The sequence below is a fragment of the Centruroides vittatus genome, unplaced genomic scaffold (genome assembly GCF_030686945.1).
Source record: "Centruroides vittatus isolate TY-2023 unplaced genomic scaffold, ASM3068694v2 contig_1427, whole genome shotgun sequence".
In the NCBI taxonomy this organism is placed as follows: Eukaryota; Metazoa; Arthropoda; class Arachnida; order Scorpiones; family Buthidae; genus Centruroides; species Centruroides vittatus.
This window is the reverse complement of record NW_027120893.1, coordinates 1,233,887-1,254,342: the sequence shown is the minus strand read 5'-3', so window position 1 is coordinate 1,254,342 and position 20,456 is coordinate 1,233,887. Positions and strand designations below refer to the sequence as shown.

The 20,456-nt window shown below is 27.8% G+C and overlaps 1 protein-coding gene across 2 annotated transcripts; it reads right to left on the bottom strand.

The window, feature by feature from the left end:
* Positions 1–1,002: 1,002 nt before the first annotated feature.
* Positions 1,003–20,351, bottom strand: LOC136968297 (R3H domain-containing protein 4-like). Of its 2 annotated transcripts, XM_067262299.1 has the most exons (8): positions 20,150–20,329; positions 15,407–15,499; positions 11,433–11,578; positions 8,413–8,531; positions 6,504–6,636; positions 6,316–6,401; positions 4,547–4,688; positions 1,003–1,738 (listed from the first exon to the last, which is right to left on the bottom strand). In XM_067262299.1, exons 2-8 carry the CDS (start codon positions 15,409–15,411, stop codon positions 1,611–1,613), a joined length of 759 nt encoding a protein of 252 aa, XP_067118400.1. In that variant the 5' UTR covers positions 15,412–15,499; positions 20,150–20,329; the 3' UTR covers positions 1,003–1,610. The 2 variants fall into 2 exon arrangements, with proteins under 2 accessions (XP_067118400.1, XP_067118399.1); XM_067262298.1 differs by lacking the exon at positions 15,407–15,499 and having other exon boundaries at positions 20,150–20,351.
* Between the last annotated feature and the right edge of the window lie 105 nt (positions 20,352–20,456).

Here is a 20,456-nt window from a genome sequence, read left to right as displayed (position 1 = left end):
AACTATTTATTGAAGGAATCTGAATACAATTGGTTCAAACTACTTAACCTAAATAATTATGAAAAATAACAGTGCAGTAATAATATTTACATTAAAATTTTTCTTATCCATTACTAATCTGACTGCTAGAACTATTCAAATATTGAAAAATAGCTAGTAATAAGACATATGATATACAGGGAATGACATTATCCATGATTTAGTTGCTTTCAATGAATGAACTAACAATCATATGCAGTTTTTTTCCTTTTTCAAACTAGTGTTAGCCATTCTTAAAATACATCAATTGATGTTTGAATCAATGTGTGCATGTGTGTGTAATCTTAACTGAAAAATAATTTAATATAAAAGAAACACTCCATTTTCATTTGATTGATCTATTGCTTATCAAAATAATCTAATTACTTTTAGTACAGAAATTAAAATTTCTTTGTTCTTATTGTAATGGATCAAAATGTATTCTATTCAGATTTATTATGAAAAACTGCATAATGTCAAAAGTCAGATTCTGTCTTTTAAATTTCTGGTTATTTAAAATTTATTCTTTAATTAATAAATATGAGCATATTCTATATACTTTATTAATATTAAAACATATGTAATGTCTCTTGAAATTGTTTCGCAAAGTTGAAATCGGCAGACGAATACATGTATTGTCTCTGATTTCAACTTCTTTTAAAAGTAAGGAAGATAAATTTATTTATTTTGTTCATTATAATTAATAAATATGTAGTTAATTTTTATATGTTCTGTAACTTCAATATATCTGACATAAATATGCAAATATGCATTATCTAACAAGGTATTGTTAGATAATGCATATTTGCATATTTATGTCAGAACAATTTTGATGTTATGTCGATTATGAATTTATGTTAATGAACAGTTTTAAAAGAATTGTCTACTTTTTAATAAAAATTTTTCTTTTCATCAATTTCATCAAAAATATTTATATTAAAACAATTACATAACTTAAAAGAAAGCAAACTTTATATTTGTAAATGCATTCAAACAAATTTATTGCAACACTTATTTTTTTTTTTTTTAGCAATGATTGGAAAATAGGTTAGCATAACTATCCATTTGACAATAATGTTTATAATTTTCTAGAATATTGCAAAATCAATTTGGTACAATAAAAATTTCAATGTCAATTATTAACTCTGAGGTTTACTCGACAATGTTAAAAGTTTGAAATATTGATACAAATTGTATATAATAACTTAAATCACAAATTTATACACTATAAATATTACATACTCCACGTTGTGCGTCATATATTTTTACGTTAATTTTACAGTGATGATTACATTTAAATTAAAATACCAGTATTATTCTTTCACAGTAAGACAGAGTACATCTACATAGTTGACTGTTCAGAAACTTAAAATTTAAAACAAAACAACAATTTAGATTTTAAAATTACATACTATCACATAATTTGTACTTTAATTAACTAATATCTACAAAATTTACACAATATACAATAAATGTAGGAATATTAAAATCTAGAGTAAAACAAAAAAAATACTAAACCAAATGGATGATCCTTGAAAATCAAAGTCCAATTTAAAGTACAGAGAAAAAACAATCTTTTGGTTCCTGATATGTCATACACCGTGCGAGACGTGTCTTGAAATTTTTCTCTCTAGATAAGTTGACAGCATAACTGCCGGTGGATGGAAATAACAATGACTATTTTGTACTTTGGTCCATCGAACAGCACCTTCATTATAACCTGAAAAATAAATGATCAATTTATATGTAATTTTTACTTGATCATTTTCAAAATATATTTCTTTCTTTTGTAATAAATTAATTTAAAATATTGTGAATAAGCAAACTGTTTAAAGATAATTTATAAGATAAAGAAAAAAATTATGGCTAACAGAACTAAATTTTCTTTTCATGCTTTCATGAAAATTCTAATTTTAATATAGAAAATTAAATCTTAAACACAGTAACTAAATAAAACTTTTTATAAAAAAAACTTAATATAGCATATATAACAATGTAGTAACAATCAATATTTCATTAAGATATGACTTTATAGATTAAGAAAAAAGAAAGCTAAAGAAAGCCATAACTACCGTATTTTACGGACTATAAGATGCACTTTTTTCTTCGAAAAATTGCTTCCAAAATTCAGGTGCGTCTTATAGTCCGTACCGTCTTATAGGTATTTTTTTTTTTTTTTAAATTGCTTAAAATTAAGGTGCGTCTTATAGTCCGTAAAATATGGTAATAGAAAAAATATTGAAAATAAAAAATATAAATCTTTACAATTTGAAAAGAACTGGTGTGATTATATCACAATTTATCAAATTCATTTTTATTTTGAAACATCTAACCATTACTTACATGTGGAATTCACATTAAAAAAAGATGCAATTGCACATCATTTACTGTAAATGATAAAATATTGTCTTTTTAAAGTTATTGTGTGTGATATTCATTTTAATAAAAATGGAGAATTCCAAATTCTATTATTCATCATTCGAAATTAGAATTTCTGATAATAACGTACTTTTTATTATAAAAAAAATATCTAGTTTAAAATTAATATGTTTATATCTCCTTGTTTTTGTAATTTAACTGAAGTTTTAACATAATATCAGATGATAGAATAATTTGATCAATTATAATATCTACTATACATCTGATATCAATTAATCTTATATGATTGATGCTGGCTATTAACAGATGAACTATCTGTTTAAGTAATTACTCCAAAAGATATATTTCTGCCTTATTATTTTATTTTTAATGTCAATCATATTTTTTTTCTAGTAATTTATACTTATAATGTGTAAAACAATAATGCAAAAGTTTGTCATTTTTAACAGGAAATATTAAATCTTTGAGAATCAATATAGTTATTCCAATTAACTTTACATATTTTAAATTATTTTTCATTAAATTTTGTTATTACATATTGAATGTATGAGTAGTATTTAGTAGTAACAAGTTAGAAAATCAGGACAAATGCCATGAAATAGGTATTATTTGGCATGACTATTTCCATGTCCTTCTAAATATACAATAAGTTGTAACTATTCATTTTAATGCTACATTATAATGTCATCTCAAAAGCATTTTAATCATAAAAAAAAGTTTAATTTAAGCACTCATTTGCATTGAGTACGACAAAAATATTTATTATTGGCACATAATGTACCGTGTGATCTACTTATGACAACTGTTGATTGTTGTTTTGGACAGTGAATATAAGATGGACATGTGTATCTTAGAATCAAGGAAATACAGTTCAGAATTATTATTATAATATTTCATTATTCATTAAAATTTATACATAATTTGATAAATTTTTTATTGAAGAAAACCTGATTAATTAAAATTTAAAAAACGAATGTATTCTCATTATGGCTAAATATGATAAAAAGTAAAAATGTTGATTTCGTTTCTTTTCTTTCGAAGACACAATGTAGTGACGTAAACTTAAACACTGGGCGAATTTTCGGTTGTCCAAACCGAATAAAAAGGATGAAAAATTCGCCCAGTGTTTAAGTTTACGTCACTACATTGTGTCTTCGAAAGAAAAGAAACGGAAAGAAAATACAAAACACGGTTTCCTCAAGATAGAACTAAAAATATTGAATATAAAAAATAAAATAATTAAAAGATAAAAAATTGATGTAAACTTGAGACAAACAACATTATTCTAACAGCTGGAAGAATATGTTATCAAAATGTGTTTGTTAAATAAAATAAAACTATCACTAAATAGATTGGTTAACAATGGGAAAAAAATTTATATCTTCAATGGTATTTATTGTAAAAAAGTTAAATCCTGTCAGTTAATGAAAATGCCAGTTCTCTTCTCTGTCATAATATTGCACTGCTGCTTCAGTCTAATGTCTAATGAAATGACAGTTTCCATGCTTTGGACCAAACAATGTGACCGTGCAGACATTGAGACCAAAATGATAACTATATAAAGGAAAAAAGGAAACAAACTATCTTTCCTTTCCTGTAATATTATGCTTTTATTAAACTGTAATAAAAACTGCATTTATACAAAAAATTTTTATTATGTTTATTTACTTATCTAATATTTAGTTTTGTAAGTCATTCCTATTTTAGTGCAAAATGTGTTATATTCAGGTTTTAATTTAAAACAAGTTCTATCCAAAAATAAATTAGCAACAGCACTATAGTTATAGGAATTTGAAGTATAACAACTTAAGTATTAACATCTTCTCATTAGGCCGAAATGTTTTATTTTACGACGGCGAGAAATTAAAACTTTTATTATTTCACTTTCAAGCAGTTATCGTGTTTTCTAAAATTTTCAAAAGTGAGTTTAACTTATTTTGCATAACAGCTCTTCATATATACTAGCAAAATGTTTCTCTTGTTGATAAATAATTATGATTTTAGTACAAATAATCATTGAAAAACATTACTAGCATCACACTTAAAATGCAACTAAAAAAGAAACTTTACAATTTCACATGTATAATAAATGTAACACAACTAATATTTAAAACTATACTTTATGTAATAAAATAATCAAAATATTTACTTTTGGAGTAAAGATTCATATATTGACATAAAGCATGAAGCATAAGGCGTTCATAACTACTTTGCAGTTGAGATTTGTAAACAGCAAGAGGTTTATTTTGGAAGAATTTTGATATCTCATCCTCCAGCTGGGCAAGTGTTCCCTGTAATAATTTGTTAATTTTTATAATTCCAGTAATAAAGACAGTAATATCAATACTTTTAGTATAAAATTCTGTAGATTTAAGTGACATTTCATTGTTCATTTAACAAAATTTAAGACTATAATTTTATTTTACTTTAGATTCATTAATTATTAAAAATGCTAAATTTAAACAAACTATATTAATAAAAATTGTAATATAGAATTCTTAGTACACAGTAATATAGAATGAGTATATAGATGATAAAAATTAATTAATTATCAATCGCTATTCACTACATAAAGAAATAATTTATTAGAAATTACAATGATAATCCAAAAAATAATGTTAGAAGAGAGATTCTGAACTATTTTTTTATTACAATATATAAGCAACCAAACACATTATAAATCAAATAAATTAAAATGCCAAATCACCCATGGGCTAATAATTATTAATTAGGACTAATTACTTGATAAAATTAATTACTTATTAGCCAAAATATAGTTTGTGATAATCTAGCATTTTAATGATTTCACTTATAAAATGTCATAAATAAAACTGATTTAATGTTTCTTTTTGTAAAAAACCAATATAAATTGAAAACACAAATGCATGGTAAACAAGACTGCAGGCTCAAATCCTGCCCCAGATTGACTTTTTCTTCCAGAATATGTTAAATTAATTTAATTCCTATTATTAAACTTAGTACAAGATGGTGACTTAACCTTATACTTTTAGTCCAAATTACTTTATATTTATATATTTAATTGGCTGAACTATGGTCAGATGATCCAGCATTATCATTTGATTAACTTATAATTTTGGGTTTATTTTTCTGTATAAAACTATATAGTCAATTTTATGATTGTCACTTTACTTCCGAACACTTTAGCCAAAACACTGGTTTTAAGTTACTGTTTCTTCTAGCTGATCATCTAGTTTCTCTAATGTTCCACAAAATTTCTAAATTATCTGTCTCAGAGCTGGTCTATTCAAGGAGAAAATCTGTACTTTATCAAAAACAGTCCTTAGAAACACAAAGGAAAATGTTTCTCTCTTCCATTTTCTGTTGTATACTTTGTTCTGTGTAACCTTTTTACAATTTGTGGTAAGAATATTTTAGTCAGTTTTGAATCTGGAGAGTTCTATCCAAAGCCATATTAAGCTTTATTTCATGTCATAAATATTTCTTTTGCCCAATTACATTTTATTTTTGGATTATGAATATTTTTACGAAACAACATACAAGTTATATACTTTTGGATATTGAACTTTATCCATTTCAAAGAACTTGGATTAATAGAATATGACAACATAACACATGGGTGATCTGCCAAAGGAGGGATACCTCTTGGGAGGACTTTCTATGGGGAAACTGACCCATATTTAGATGTTAGACATATGAAGAAAACTTGGAAAATGTAACATGGCCAACCCATTGAAAAAGCGTAAATCCCAACCAACTACCAGTGTACAGTGGTTTTGTCTAATTGACAACTGGTGGGCATTTTTAAGACCTAATACATTAAAACATGCTTAAATATTACAGAAGATAGTTTAAATTTTTAAAATATTACTTTAAAAAAATAAATAAATACATAAATGTTAAATAGAAAAATGATTTTATATAAAATTGTAATATTACCAAGGGCACATGTTTTCTTTTTAATGTTGCTCTCAAAACACTATCAATTCTTAGAAAACATTCCTCTGCAGAAAATGCAGGATGGGCTAAAGAAATAACACAGTCATTAAACCCTTATCATCGATATTTTACTTATTTAATGTACTACATTCATGCTGATGAAAATCTATATCAGTAATTATATTTACCAGTCCGACAATCTTTAACTTCACTTGCATTTTTATTCAATGAAGTTTGAAGGTCCACTTTTTCCCCTTGATCAATGTCTTTTAATATTTGCCACTGTTCCTCATCCGTATGGTTTATAAAATTATTCCAAGCCTGTTTAAATAATAATAATATTTTGTAAAAAAAAAAAAAACATAACATTAATCATGTGTAAAGCACAATAGTAAAATTAATTACAAATGTGTAGTCATTCTAAAGTTATAATATTTTGTTCTCTTTTTTTTCACATATATATTTTGAATTAATAAATGATATGATGATAATTTCTAAACCACATGTTTCTCTACAATGTTTTTATAGAGAATAATTAAATATTTCAACTGGCTTTTATACTTCAAATATTTTAATGGTTTTTATACAATCTAATTGGCTTCCCACTTAAGAGTACCCCAAAAAAAGTTACAATATTTTTCATATATTTACATGCCATTTTATGGATTAGCAATTTCATAGCATTCTTATTTTTATCATATTTAGCAAAATATGTTTAATTTCGATTCCTTTTTACACGTTTCTTACTCTTGGTTTAAAAATATTTGTAAACAAAATTTATACCATGCTTAGTTTTTGTTTTTTTATTTGTGTTTATATGCTACTTGTTGTTTTGGGTGTGTTTATTATTTTGGGGATGAAGAACTATGGTACTTATATGACTTTTCCTATGTATCAATGATAGATAAATAAATAAATAAATTTTCTAACCATTATATAAAAATATAAGTAGTGTCAAAAAACTGCATGAAAAAAATTATTATAAATTTACTCATTAACAAATTTTATTACATTAATTTAAAGATTTAAATCCAACAGATGTTCTTCAATATGTTACTTGATAAATTTTATACTCTAAATTAAATACTCTGAAATTTGGAGATAAACTTTTCTGTACATGCAGATAATCCTATCTGCAGATAAAATGACCTCACATGCTAATAAATTCATTGGTTTTGCTATTAATTATTCTTTATATGCATTAATATTATATTTATTATTATTTAGCAATAATTTTAAAAAAGTACCTACAGAATTCTGTGAATGTATACAATGGACAATAAACAATTACTAAATGATTATGTTTAACGCTGGAATAAACCAGTTTTGAAAACATTTATCCTTAAATAACTCATTTCTGACCTATTGAAGTGTTTGTTGTCTGTTTAATATTTGTTATCAAACATGACTAACTACTTGAACAAAGAAGTTAATCATGTTTGCTGAAATGGGAAATCACTTTTTAATTGGAAAAAGTAAAAGTAATTTGATTAAGAAATCATAATATTGCAAATGCTACATTTATTCTACTTTTCAACAAATTTACAGCTCTCAAATCTCATCTTTAAGGACTGCCAAAATTAGAATTCTATGAAGAAATAACTATTTGAGATACTTTGTGATACTATATATATTCTATAAGTAAAAAATGATTTCATTCATTATTATTGAAAATTTTACTTTATATTGTTAACTTTATATATTAGTAAAAATTTTTATAAATTTCTATTTTAATAAATCATTTTTATTAATATATCAAATTTATAAATGCATTTCAACAAACAAAAATCAATACAAAAGTTTATAGATTTTCTATTGGTATATGCAGAGAGAATGAAATGAATATTAGCTTTCATTTTAATTAATTAGAACTGTGGTCTAACAATTTTATTTTAAAAATTTATTGTCTGATAATTTTTGTATTAAAGTTAAAATAGCTTAATGAAAGTAATTTATTAAAAGTACAAATTAAATATCTTCCTCGATAATAATAGTCTCACTACAGATGGAAAACTGTAAGTTAACTTGTTTCTGAAATTTTTTATATTGTACATATCATCATATACCGTATAAGATCACTCAAATTATCAAAATTACCTCCATACTTTCTTGTTCCATCAAAAGTTGAGTGAAAGCAGAAACAGTTTCAGGGACAAAATCATAAATTGAGACTTCTTTAGTTTCATCTCCCTCAGCCAAAGACATTAAAAAACTTGCTAAATATTAAAATACAACTTTAATTATATATTTAGTTACATGTCATAAAATTTAATAATGCTTTAAAAAATTTATAAAATTAAAATTTAATAATGTTCCTGTTACACACTATGTAATTAAGTATAATAAAAACAAAAGAGTCAACAAAGACAAAAAAATCTAGGAATTGAGTTCCAGAAGTCATTTGATAAGATTCATGGCACCTTTTCAAAAACTAGAATATTTTGAAAAGAATATTTATCTAATAGCATTTAATACATTTTTAGTCTCCATGTCAGATGTGGTAGCTGTATATACGTAATATGAATGAATGTCTCTTTAATCCGAATAAATAAATCCAGTAGACCTGATAGCTGTGAGGAAGTCTACCGGATTTATTTACTCGGATTAAAGAGATATTCATTCACATTACATTTTTAGTGTTTAATAAATATATTCCCAGTTGTTTCATACAATATTTACAGTAATTTGAATTTTATATACTCTGTAGAGAATGTGTGAATGCTTCAAATGTCTTTAAACAGATTACAATTGTATTAAAGTATCATATCAGTACTTAAATCTACAACTTATGGGGCCTCTCTCATCTAGCTGGATATGTTTTAACATTTGTTCATTTTATTTCAGATAATTAACATTTAATGAAAAAAATCACAATTTTATAAGCTCAATTCTTACTTAATCTAAACCTCAATGTAATAAAACACCAACTGGACAATGATGGAATTAATTATTTTATAAGAAAAACCAAAAACGATGTTTGGGAATATTCAATTTTAATACTAAATAATCAAAATGCATACTAAATAAAGATTTGCACAAATTAACAACAATTATTCTGTAGAAGCGCATAAAAATTTGGGAAAGGCAGTTTCCTTAAGTTTTAAGTTGTTATGATAACAACTTTTAAGCTTATTTTATGCACAGAAATCAATTTAAGAAAAGTTTTTTTATAATTAACATGAAACAAGGTAAAAATAAAATAAAATCTGTAATGAAAATTTATCAACACTATGCATAAAAATTAACTGAAAGTTTACTTATATAGTACAGTAAAAACCTCAGTTTAATTTGTAATTGTTACTGACGGTGATCGCTGATCTTTTTTATTTAACAACCAATTTTTTAAAGTTTTTGTAGCCTGTATGAACATGTAGTATGTTACTTTAATTTTTACATACATAATAAGAATCTGTTATCAAAGCATATATTATTTAAAAATATTTTATGCAATTTTGAAATAACACAAAGATTATCATGTAATCATAATTTACACAATGTTTGTTTTTTTAAAAATTTCTTATTTAAATTATTTTTAAAACTTATATCATGTTCACTAATTAAAAAAATGATTTTTAATGATTTTATTCACTTGAAATCAGTTACATGCAGTACAAAATATATATATATATTTTGTACTGCATGTCTTATTGAGAGATTTATTGTTAAAAACATAATATCTGAATCTAAAAATATGAATAATTCCTAGCATTCTTGTTAATTTAAGTGAATATGATAAATATTAATATATTTTTTTTTATGTTCTAATTTAGGAGTGGGAAACCTGAAGCCTTTTATGGCTTCTAGTGCAGCCTGACAAAATATAAAATGGTAAGTTTTATGACAAGAATATTAACCTTATTAATTATGAAAATATGCTTTCTGTTCTCTTTTTCAAGAGATCTATCTAAATACAATACCTATATATACATATTATTGGCACATATATAGTAAACGTATACACTTCTGCAACCTGCAATATATTGTGCAGCCTTATGAGTGCCCTCTAAAATAGGACATAACTTCTCATTAAAAAAAAAGGTTTCCCTACCTCTGTTTTAATTCATTATAAAATAATTTATTCGAAATGAAGTTGTTACAAATTAAAACTAATAATAATAAATTATTTCATTTAAGAATAAACTGAATACATAAATACAAGATATCCATATAAACATTGCTCCAGGGTCAAAAGAGATCTTTCCAGCATTGCACAAGCATATGCATGTGATGCATATTTGTTCCAGTACTAAAATAATCAATATTTACATATCTATTCAATAAAAAATGCCACAATAATAATAAATTAATGTATAGCATGACCCATAATGTATAAGATGTACAGTACATAACACCAAGTATGTTTACTCTAAATGTCTGGTGTGGAATATGGGGTGAGCAGCTTCTAAATAGTGATTGTTATCTGAACATCCTAAACACAAGGGTACACAAATACCTTGATGACTTGCCATTGGCACAACTACAGAAAGTTTGGTAGAAGCATGATGGCATGCAACATGTATCAGCACAGAGCAATTTGGCATCTTCTAGATACAAGTCTGGGGAAAGTGGTGGTTGCAGAACAGTAGTCCTGTTCCACAACCATCACTTTCCCCAGACTTGACCCTTTCAGATTTTTTTTTGTGTGGAGTCACCTTAAAGTATTGGTATATGATGCTACCCAGCAATGCTATGTGATGTTGGTGAACTGGATAGATGAATATGACAGGTCGGTGAAGCAGTGACACCAGGTCACACATCTACATGCTATTCTTAATGACATGCTTAACTGTCAACATCTTCATATCTACTGAAGGCATTTTGAACATATTCTGTAACAAAATAAAGCTCACTTTTTTGTGTCAATTCCTGCAATGTTGACTTTATTTTTTATAGTCGGAGATTATTTGTATGTTATGCTAAATCATCTTAAATTGATTCCTTTTGTTATTTTATTGCTTGAACAAGCATGAACCAAATGTATACACTCATGCAATGTTGAGAAGCTCTCTTGCCCTAGACAGATATTTATGTAGACACCCTGTATATACATACATAGATAATATTAAAAAATAAATATATCTCAATTCATTTCCAATAAATTCTTTATGACAATTTACCGTTTTCAGCACGGCGATACTTTTTTCCACTTTTGTGTCGTAAAACTTTAGAACTTCCAGTAGACTGAGGCAGAACTGGTGGTCGCTGTCGAATTTTTCTTGATCTACGAATCACTTCTTGTTCTTCTTCTACATCATCAAGAATCCTGAAATCACAATAATTTATTATTATAATAATAGTGACTGTGCTACACTAAATAATATTTCAACCAAAAATATAATCTATTATATTATATTAAATTGGAAAATTTTATGTAATCATATAGACACTGACCAGCCAAAACCTTATGATCATGTACAGTACATAATCAGATGTTGATCTCTTGCTCCAAAACAGCCTGCATCCAGTAAGGCATGGATTCTACAATATCTTGGTAGGTGTCCAGTGAGAACTTGAACTAAGATGTCATCAGAAAGGCCTCCAGTCCCTGAAAATAATGTGGTTGAAGTGATGCATCACAAAGCCTTTTCTCTAACTCAATCCACAAATAATCGATTATATTCATGTCAGTGGAATTTGGAGACCATGGTAATAGCTGAAACTTTTCTCCATGTTCTATAAACTATTCGCTGACAATTTTGTGTTGGCATGCAATTGTCTTCTTGATAGAAGGCATCATCGTCAGAAAATTGCCATGTAAAACTGATATTCAATCAGCAATGACATTTAGATAGATGACAGCTGTCAGAGTTCCATTCATAGGAATGATAGGAACTGTACAAGCACCTCCTAAGATAACATTGCCCAAATCATCACATTCTTTCTGTCTGCCTGTGTCCATCCCATAGTACATCTAAGTTACAAGATACCATGGTAAATGTTACACATGTACCTGACTATCCACAGATGCAACTTGAATCCTCATTCATTGGATTAGATTACCATCTTTCATTCTTCAATAATCCAATTTTGATGCTAATGTGTTCACTGTAAGCACTGTCAGTGATGTTAACATCTATTAACAAAGGCATGTAACAAAGTCTGTGGCTCTACAGCCTCTTATTCAGCATTTTTCAATGAACAGTATATTCTGATGTATTTGCACCATCACTACTATTTAAACTGTGGGAGATTTGAGCCACAGTAACCCTCCTGTTGCTTTGTACAAGACAAGATAACAAGATAGTCTACACTGACATCTAACATCAATGAGATATGGCCAGCTCTTGCCTTCCAACAGTTCATTGTTTTTCCATGTTTGGAATATCTTTGATTGATACTTACTACAGATAAGTGCGAACAGCCCACAAGCCTCAAGGTTTCAGACGCTTATGCTTACATCAAGGCATTTGGCCTCTGTTGAAGTCAGCAAAATCTGCTTCTTTACCTATTTGACCACTGTAATGAACCATTTATACAGATAAATGGTTTGTTGCATCAACACCTGTGCTCATAATGTTGTGGCTGGTTGGTTTATACACACACAGTAAAACTTGTTTAAAATGGACCCACTGCCTAAACAAAAAATAAATTTAAGAACGGAAAAATTTTTTACATAAATATTTCCATCTAATGCAGAAAATTTTTTAGAAACTAATTGCATAATAACCTGAATAAAGTGGAATTTTTCTAATGTAAAGACAGTTAAATTCTAAATCATAGCTAATGATGTAACTTATGGGCTCAGATCACAGTCAATTTTTTCATAATTTATTAATATTTCGATTTTCACAGCCAATTTCTTGGTAACAAAAGTTACGGTCTATTATTTGTTTTTTTGTTAGAACAGCTACTATCCAGATAATATAAAAGGTCCTTATAACCTATAAAATAAAATATTATAGGTTATATGGAATTTTATATAAAAAATGTCAAACAAAAGAATACCAATGTATTGGGTTGTTCAGAAAGTTCGTAGCGATTTTTGATAGCCGACAGTTGAGACACCGATTGACGCAAAAATGATTAGAATTGTACAAACCAATGAATATTGACTATACAATGAATATACAATAAATGACCTTGAGACACGTCCGTTACAAAAACTGTTACGATTATTCAAATAGCGTTTAATTTGTCTCATTCCAAAAATGGACGCGAACAACGTGCATTATCGACACTTGTTTCTTTTCTTTTTTCGTAATGGCAAAAATGCTGTACAAACAGCAAAAAAGATATGTGATGTTTATGGTGGAAGTGCTGTTTCAGAATCAACTGTTCGAAAGTGGTTTGCAAAATTTAAAATGGGTAATTTCAGCCTTGAAGATGCTCCTCGCTCAGGAAGACCTCCTGTTGTTGAAGAGGACCAGATCAAAGCATTATTGGATGAAAACCCTCATTACACAACTCGAGATATTGCAGACATAGTGAAGTCATCAAACAGTACTGTATTTCAACATCTAAAGAAGCTCGGATACGTGAATCGTTACGACATTTGGATACCTCACGACTACTTACTGGATCGTATCTCAATTTGTGATTCTCTTGAAAGACGAAATGAAAATGACCCTTTTCTGAAGCGTTTAGTGACAGGTGATAAAAAGTGGATCATTTATAACAACATCAGCCGAAAACGATCATGGAGTAAGAAAAATGAATCACCATTAAAAACTCCAAAGGCCGGTCTTCATCCAAAGGTCATGCTCACTGTCTGGTGGGACTGGAAAGGAATCCTGTTCTACGAGCTGCTTCCACAGAATCAAACAATTGATTCTGATAAGTATTGTTCCCAATTGGATAAGCTGAATATGGCAATTAAAGAAAAACATCCGGAACTGGCCAATAGAAAAGGCATTGTGTTTCACCAAGATAATGCCAGACCTCACACGTCTTTATGAACATGCCAAAAATTATTGGAACTAGGCTGGGATGTTTTACCCCACCCCCCTTACTCGTCCGACCTAGCCCTGTCAGACTACCATTTGTTCCGTTCTCTGCAAAATTCCCTTCATGATAAAAACTTTGATAGTTTGGAAGCTTGCAAAAACCACGTGGATCAGTTTTTTGCGGGAAAAACTAGAAAGTTCTACAAAGAGGATATCATGAAGCTCCCCCATAGATGGCAACACGTCATTAAAAACAATGGCGCATACATAATGGAATAAAAGTATATTTTTAGTTTTAAAACAATTTCTTTTATTTCTCTTAAAAATCGCTACGAACTTTCCGAACAACCCAATATTATAATAAAACTAGAATCTTCTTCAGAATTTCACTGGACAATCAATAAGAAGAAAAACAGCTTATAATAATAAATAAAATTATAGGAAATCAATGTTAACAACAAAGTAAGTTTTCAGAATGAAACCATTTCAAAAGGGAAATGCATTATTCCCTTTGAAAAAATTAGAGAAAGTTAATTTTTGATACATCCAAGCATTACTGCATATTAACATTACTGATATTAACTTCATTCATACCATACTGAATAACTTACACTCACGTATATAAAATTAAAAAAGTTCTTGTAACAATTTGTTTTGGACATCATCCAATGATACAGAATGATAGGTTTGTTCAGATAAAGCACAAAAGTTTATCATTAATTCTCACATTATCCATAAAATATGAATGGTTAATGGTTAACATAATTTAACTATTAACATCATTGACCACTTATTTTTGGATACTTCAAATCAAAAAACCAATTATCAAACTTTGCTCCTTTCGAATATAAAATTCTGAAATGTAACAATTCTATGTTATTAAAAGTCAATTAAATAACTGCAATTTTTGGATTATTAAAATATAACAGTTTATTATTCTTTAGTAATAAAGCTCTTTTAAATTCTTCGCATCACTTAAGCTGATAAATATTGTATAAAGATAATTTAATTACTGTAGTTCAAACATGCCAAACTGTCATATATACTTACAATCTTTTCCAATCAATTTCAGATCCCTGAATGGAATTTAATATCTTTTTTTATTAATATAACTGAAATGATAATACAATAAAAACATTGTAAATTCTTTTATTTTTTATATCATTTTAAAAATTTTTCAATATTGAGTAACGTTAGAGAAAAATTACTTCATCTTGCTTCCATCTGATAACTGAATCTACCAAAAATCAGGGACCCACAGTTTACTTTTTCGGGATTTTTATTTCTTATCTTCATCCAATCTTACAATAGAAAAATTAATAATTTTCATTTCAAAATATAAATGTAGTATTTTTGTATTTATTGAATTTTAGGTATTATAAAGCATTGATAAAGAAAATATAAGAGAATATATTTGAATACAAAAGAAATATAAAATATAGAATATAGAACACAGCAGTTTGAATTCTTTGATACATTTTCAAATTTATTAGAATATTAAAAAATTAAAAAAACTAACAAGTAATAAACAAATAAAGTTTTAAGCAATCCTATAATAATATATGCGGTAGGCACCAAAAGTTTCCGACCTAACTATATTTTAGACGTGCTAGGAATAAAATAGTGATAGTGTCAGATAGCACAAACTGTACAAGGATTAATAACAGCTTTTTCCACTAATTTGCATATGATGCTTGAAAACATTCATTTTAGTTAGACTTGTATTAATTTCTATCACGTTCACCTCTTGCAGGACAATGTGCCAGTGCACACGGCTGCTGTGAAGGAATGTGGGTTTAAGGAGCTTGACTATCCACCCTACAGTCTGGACCTGGCTCCTAATGATTATTATCTGTTTTCAAAACTCCAAAAAGTGATGACGAGGTCCAGGAGGCAGTTTATAAGCATTTTGCAGACAAAACTACAAACTATTTTTTCAAGGGTATTGAAATGCTAATTCCAAGATGTAATAAGCGTGTTGAACTACAAGGTACTACTACATATTGAAAAATGTAATATTGTTTTATATCTATAACATCTAAAACATAGTTAAGCTGGAAATTTTTGGCTCCTACCTCATATACAACACATTCAAGATAATTTAATAATTTTAAAATTTTCCAATTCAGAATTAAATAAAAAAGAAACCTGGTTAAATTATTTTATAGTATCCTATATAGAAATTAAATTTCTCTAATGTCTATTAGTACTCAGTTTGGTTAATGTAACCCTTGGTGCCAAGATGGAAGCTCGTCTCTGATTCCGGCAAAGAAACAGTGGGACGCACGTTCTAACCTAACCTAATCTATTCTAATAAATTACCATAATTATTAGCATAGGTTAGGTTAGGTTAGAACGTGTGTCCCACTGTTTCCTTGCCGGAATCAGACGAGCCGCCATCTTGGCACCAAGGGTTACATTAACCCTAAGTTTAATAACAAATTAAATAGTCTTCAAATATTTTTAGTATATCTAATTCTCCAAGAAGAAATAAACACAGATAAAGTATAAAACCAAAAACCAAAACAATAATTTTACTTTAAAATAACAAGTAGAAAAAACACTAAAAAATGTAGTACAGTAGAGCATCGATTATCCGACCCCCGATTAACCGACTTATCGGTTAACCGACCGCGTTCTAGTCGGCAAATTCAAATGTCTGCTAGTGATGTGGCGCTGCTATATTTGGTTATGTCTTGGCTACTTTAATATTATTTTTGTTAAATTTTTGCATGTTTTAGCTGGCAGCACTGGCTCGACCATGAAAGGGAGGCTAGTATTTAAACCAGGCCTAATACACTATACTAATAATGTATTTTTTTCATACTTTTCGGTTATCTGACTTTTCAGTTATCCGACCAACCCGAGTCCCCAATTGAGTCGGATAATCGATGCTCTACTGTATCTTATAATTTGTCTTCCTCAAACCACAGAAACAACAATCACATAGTGAATAAGTGCTTGGAAACACAAAGTGGTGCAAGGACAACATGTGATTATACTGCATTTTTTTAATATTTATTCTATCTGTTATTTTAAAGTTAAAAATACTTTCAAAATCAAAAACATTCAAATGCTATGATGTGTTAAGGTAAAATAGTAACATTAGGTACAATCAATTAAGAAATGTTATAAATTTATTTATAAAATATAAAAACGGTTAATACAATAAAAATTATTACACACAAATTTTGAATAGTAATATAATATAATAATTTAACACTTTAATTCTTCTAAATTACAAAAATGAAATGACAAAAATACAAAATACTTCTTTAAATTGTAAATATCCAAATTGTTCTGACATTAATACTGTATTTTTAAAAATTTTAGCTTTATCTTCAGAATGAGTTCGAACATTACAGTTCTATTTTAATTACTGTAATTTCATGTGATAACCTGCAGTGGCGTATAACCCATATATTTTATACAAATGCTAGTTTAATTAAACTAGCATTTGCATAAAATTTAAAATATTAAATTACTTTCAATCTGAACATGTATTAGCAAAGACAATAGCTTAATATGGTGGCATAGCTAGGGTTTGCCTGGGATGGCCTTTTACTTTGACACCCTCACGAAACACAAAACATAATACATATCAAACATACATGAGAGAAAGAAAGTAAAAACAACATATAGCCATAGAAAAAATCCTCCGAAAAAATTATGACACTAACTCTGTTATAAATGTTTTTATTAATTAAGCAAAATTAAGTGCTTAAATAGATATGATGGTCAATAAGGCTGTTTTCAAGAGAATGTAGTCCTTACCATTGTTGGAAATTAATGGTATTAAGCTGTGTTTTCATGGAAAAATAAAATTGCATCTGGCATCTTTATCCTTCTACTAGCCCAACAAAAAACTTTTCTTTTTGTTGCAGTAGACCAATTCAGTATGCCATTCAGGATGGACTACCTTCCCCTAGTTACACTACTGGTGACGTACAGATTCGAGCCCATGCTTGCACGTTGTCTTCACTAATGCACATCTGAAGATGTCTTGTGTGTAATATTATAATACTTCATCATAATAAGAAAATGGCTTCCATGTAAGTCCTGTGAAATACTGGAAATTCACCCCCTGTTCTCAATGGCCCCATAATTCAATTGCAGGTGTTAGTTAACCATCCTACTTATCTACAGTACGTAAGTGTAAAAATAAACAAGCATGATTTATCATTTTATTTTATGACTAATTTCCTTTGTCCAGTAGTAATAATAAAATAAATTTGGAAAAAATTAAACAGAAAATAATTTTATTATTGATATTAAAATTATTTCCTGTTCAATTACCAAATCTTCAAGTCCAAATACCGGGGAAAGCCAGTTTCGTTGTTGTTCTTTTAACCTGAAGCAGACCTCGAGTGAGGCCGAAAACATTTGTTTTCTGGAGGGTAAAAAAGTACCGGATACAAAGGTTCAAAAAGTGAGTACTTCCTGTTCAATTTTGTTCAAAATGCCATAACCCAAATTAAACTGGATTTCATCACTAGTTTCACTTGTTTTAATATTTTGGTTTTGTAATGCATCATCAATTAATTTTATAATTTAGTCACAAGTAAATGATTTTAATATTTATTTGATTAGTTAATGTACTTTTGTTTTAACTCAGAACTGGAATTGAAAATTGGCATATAATCTGTCAATTTTAATAATCTGCACCCTTTTAATAAATGATAATCTGACAACACAGATAACCTGCAGATTATCCACATGAAATTACGGTAATTATTTTTAGTCTGCGCACCATACTTTTTGACATACATTTCCTAGAAACGTCAATTTAAATTTTTCTACTTTTTTCCCCCGTTTCTTTAAGATTACTTTCTGCCACTGAAATTACGCAATTTGAGTTGTTATATTTATTTTTAACAAATAAGTAACAAAGTAACAAAACCGATTGCACTGGTATCAAGGAATTGTTGCAGTACCGTAACTACCCCCTCGGATATGCACCCGACAATAACGGTACTATATAATTTATAATCATCAATTTATTATTAAAATATACGTAAATAATGCAAAAACAGAAATAAAATTAAAATCAAATGCTTTCATTACACATACATAACTCGATGCTAATTAAATATTCCAACAATTAAAATTTGTCCTTTATATGACCTTCACTAACGAATCACTAATTAAAAAGTGTACAAAAAAAATATTAAAGATATTTTTCTTAATCAATTTAAGATACTTCTATAACTTTTACATTTTCACCAAATTAACTATTCATCCATATGCATTTGAAATTTCGATTCACCATAGTAAATTGCCTGAGTATTTATATTATATAGCAGAAATGTAATCTAATTTCGTTAACCCAAAATTGAAATGTAGACATCCGTACACTTAAAGCATAAACTGTCAACAATATTAATATACAGAATATTCAAAAAGCCTTTAAATCGATAACATTATTCAATCCTTTCGAGTAATTACATAAAATCTAGGCAACTTTTAAAATACAGTACTTTATAATAGTGTTACTCCATTACATAAGGCAAACCTCTATCGAAACATTATAGACTGTCAGATAGTGTATATCATTACTAAAAATAGCTGTGCAAACTAGCATACCAGCCTGCAATTTAAATCAACAGAGTGATCAGAAGAGTTTAAAATTAGGTAACTGTACCAATATCAATGTGATATAACAGCTGATTTTATATAGTAATAAAAGGAATAAATTTATAATATATATTTTAATGTAATTTAAAGATACTTCAGTAAATTTTCCCTTCCTTCTTTTTTAAATCTCATTTAAGTTTGTTAGCCTACCTTTTAAAGTATTACTCAATTACTCGTGAGCAATCGATTACTTATAATTAATCGATTATTTATAAGTAATCGATTACTTATAACAATTATTGCTGTATGACAGAATTATCTCGTGCACTTTAAAGCGATTATTATTATTATAAATGGAGACGAAACAATATACTCACTGCTCCAAAACATCTTCGATAGAAGTGTCAAATGGATTTGTAATATTATTCAGATCGCGAATAACTCCCATTGTGTATTATAATCGAAAAAACAAAGCTATTACGATTATTGCAATTCTATTTAGACGTGAATTTAGCGATTTTGTTTGCCCCTACAGAACGTCGTCCTTCGACGCCAGAATGGCGGATGTCACCGGAATGACGGTTCGACCTTTACCGATGTTACGATCAAAACATTACACTTTTATTTATTTATTTATTTTAATCCGGATGTTTAATACCGAAAGTCGCAATATTTTATTTTAAA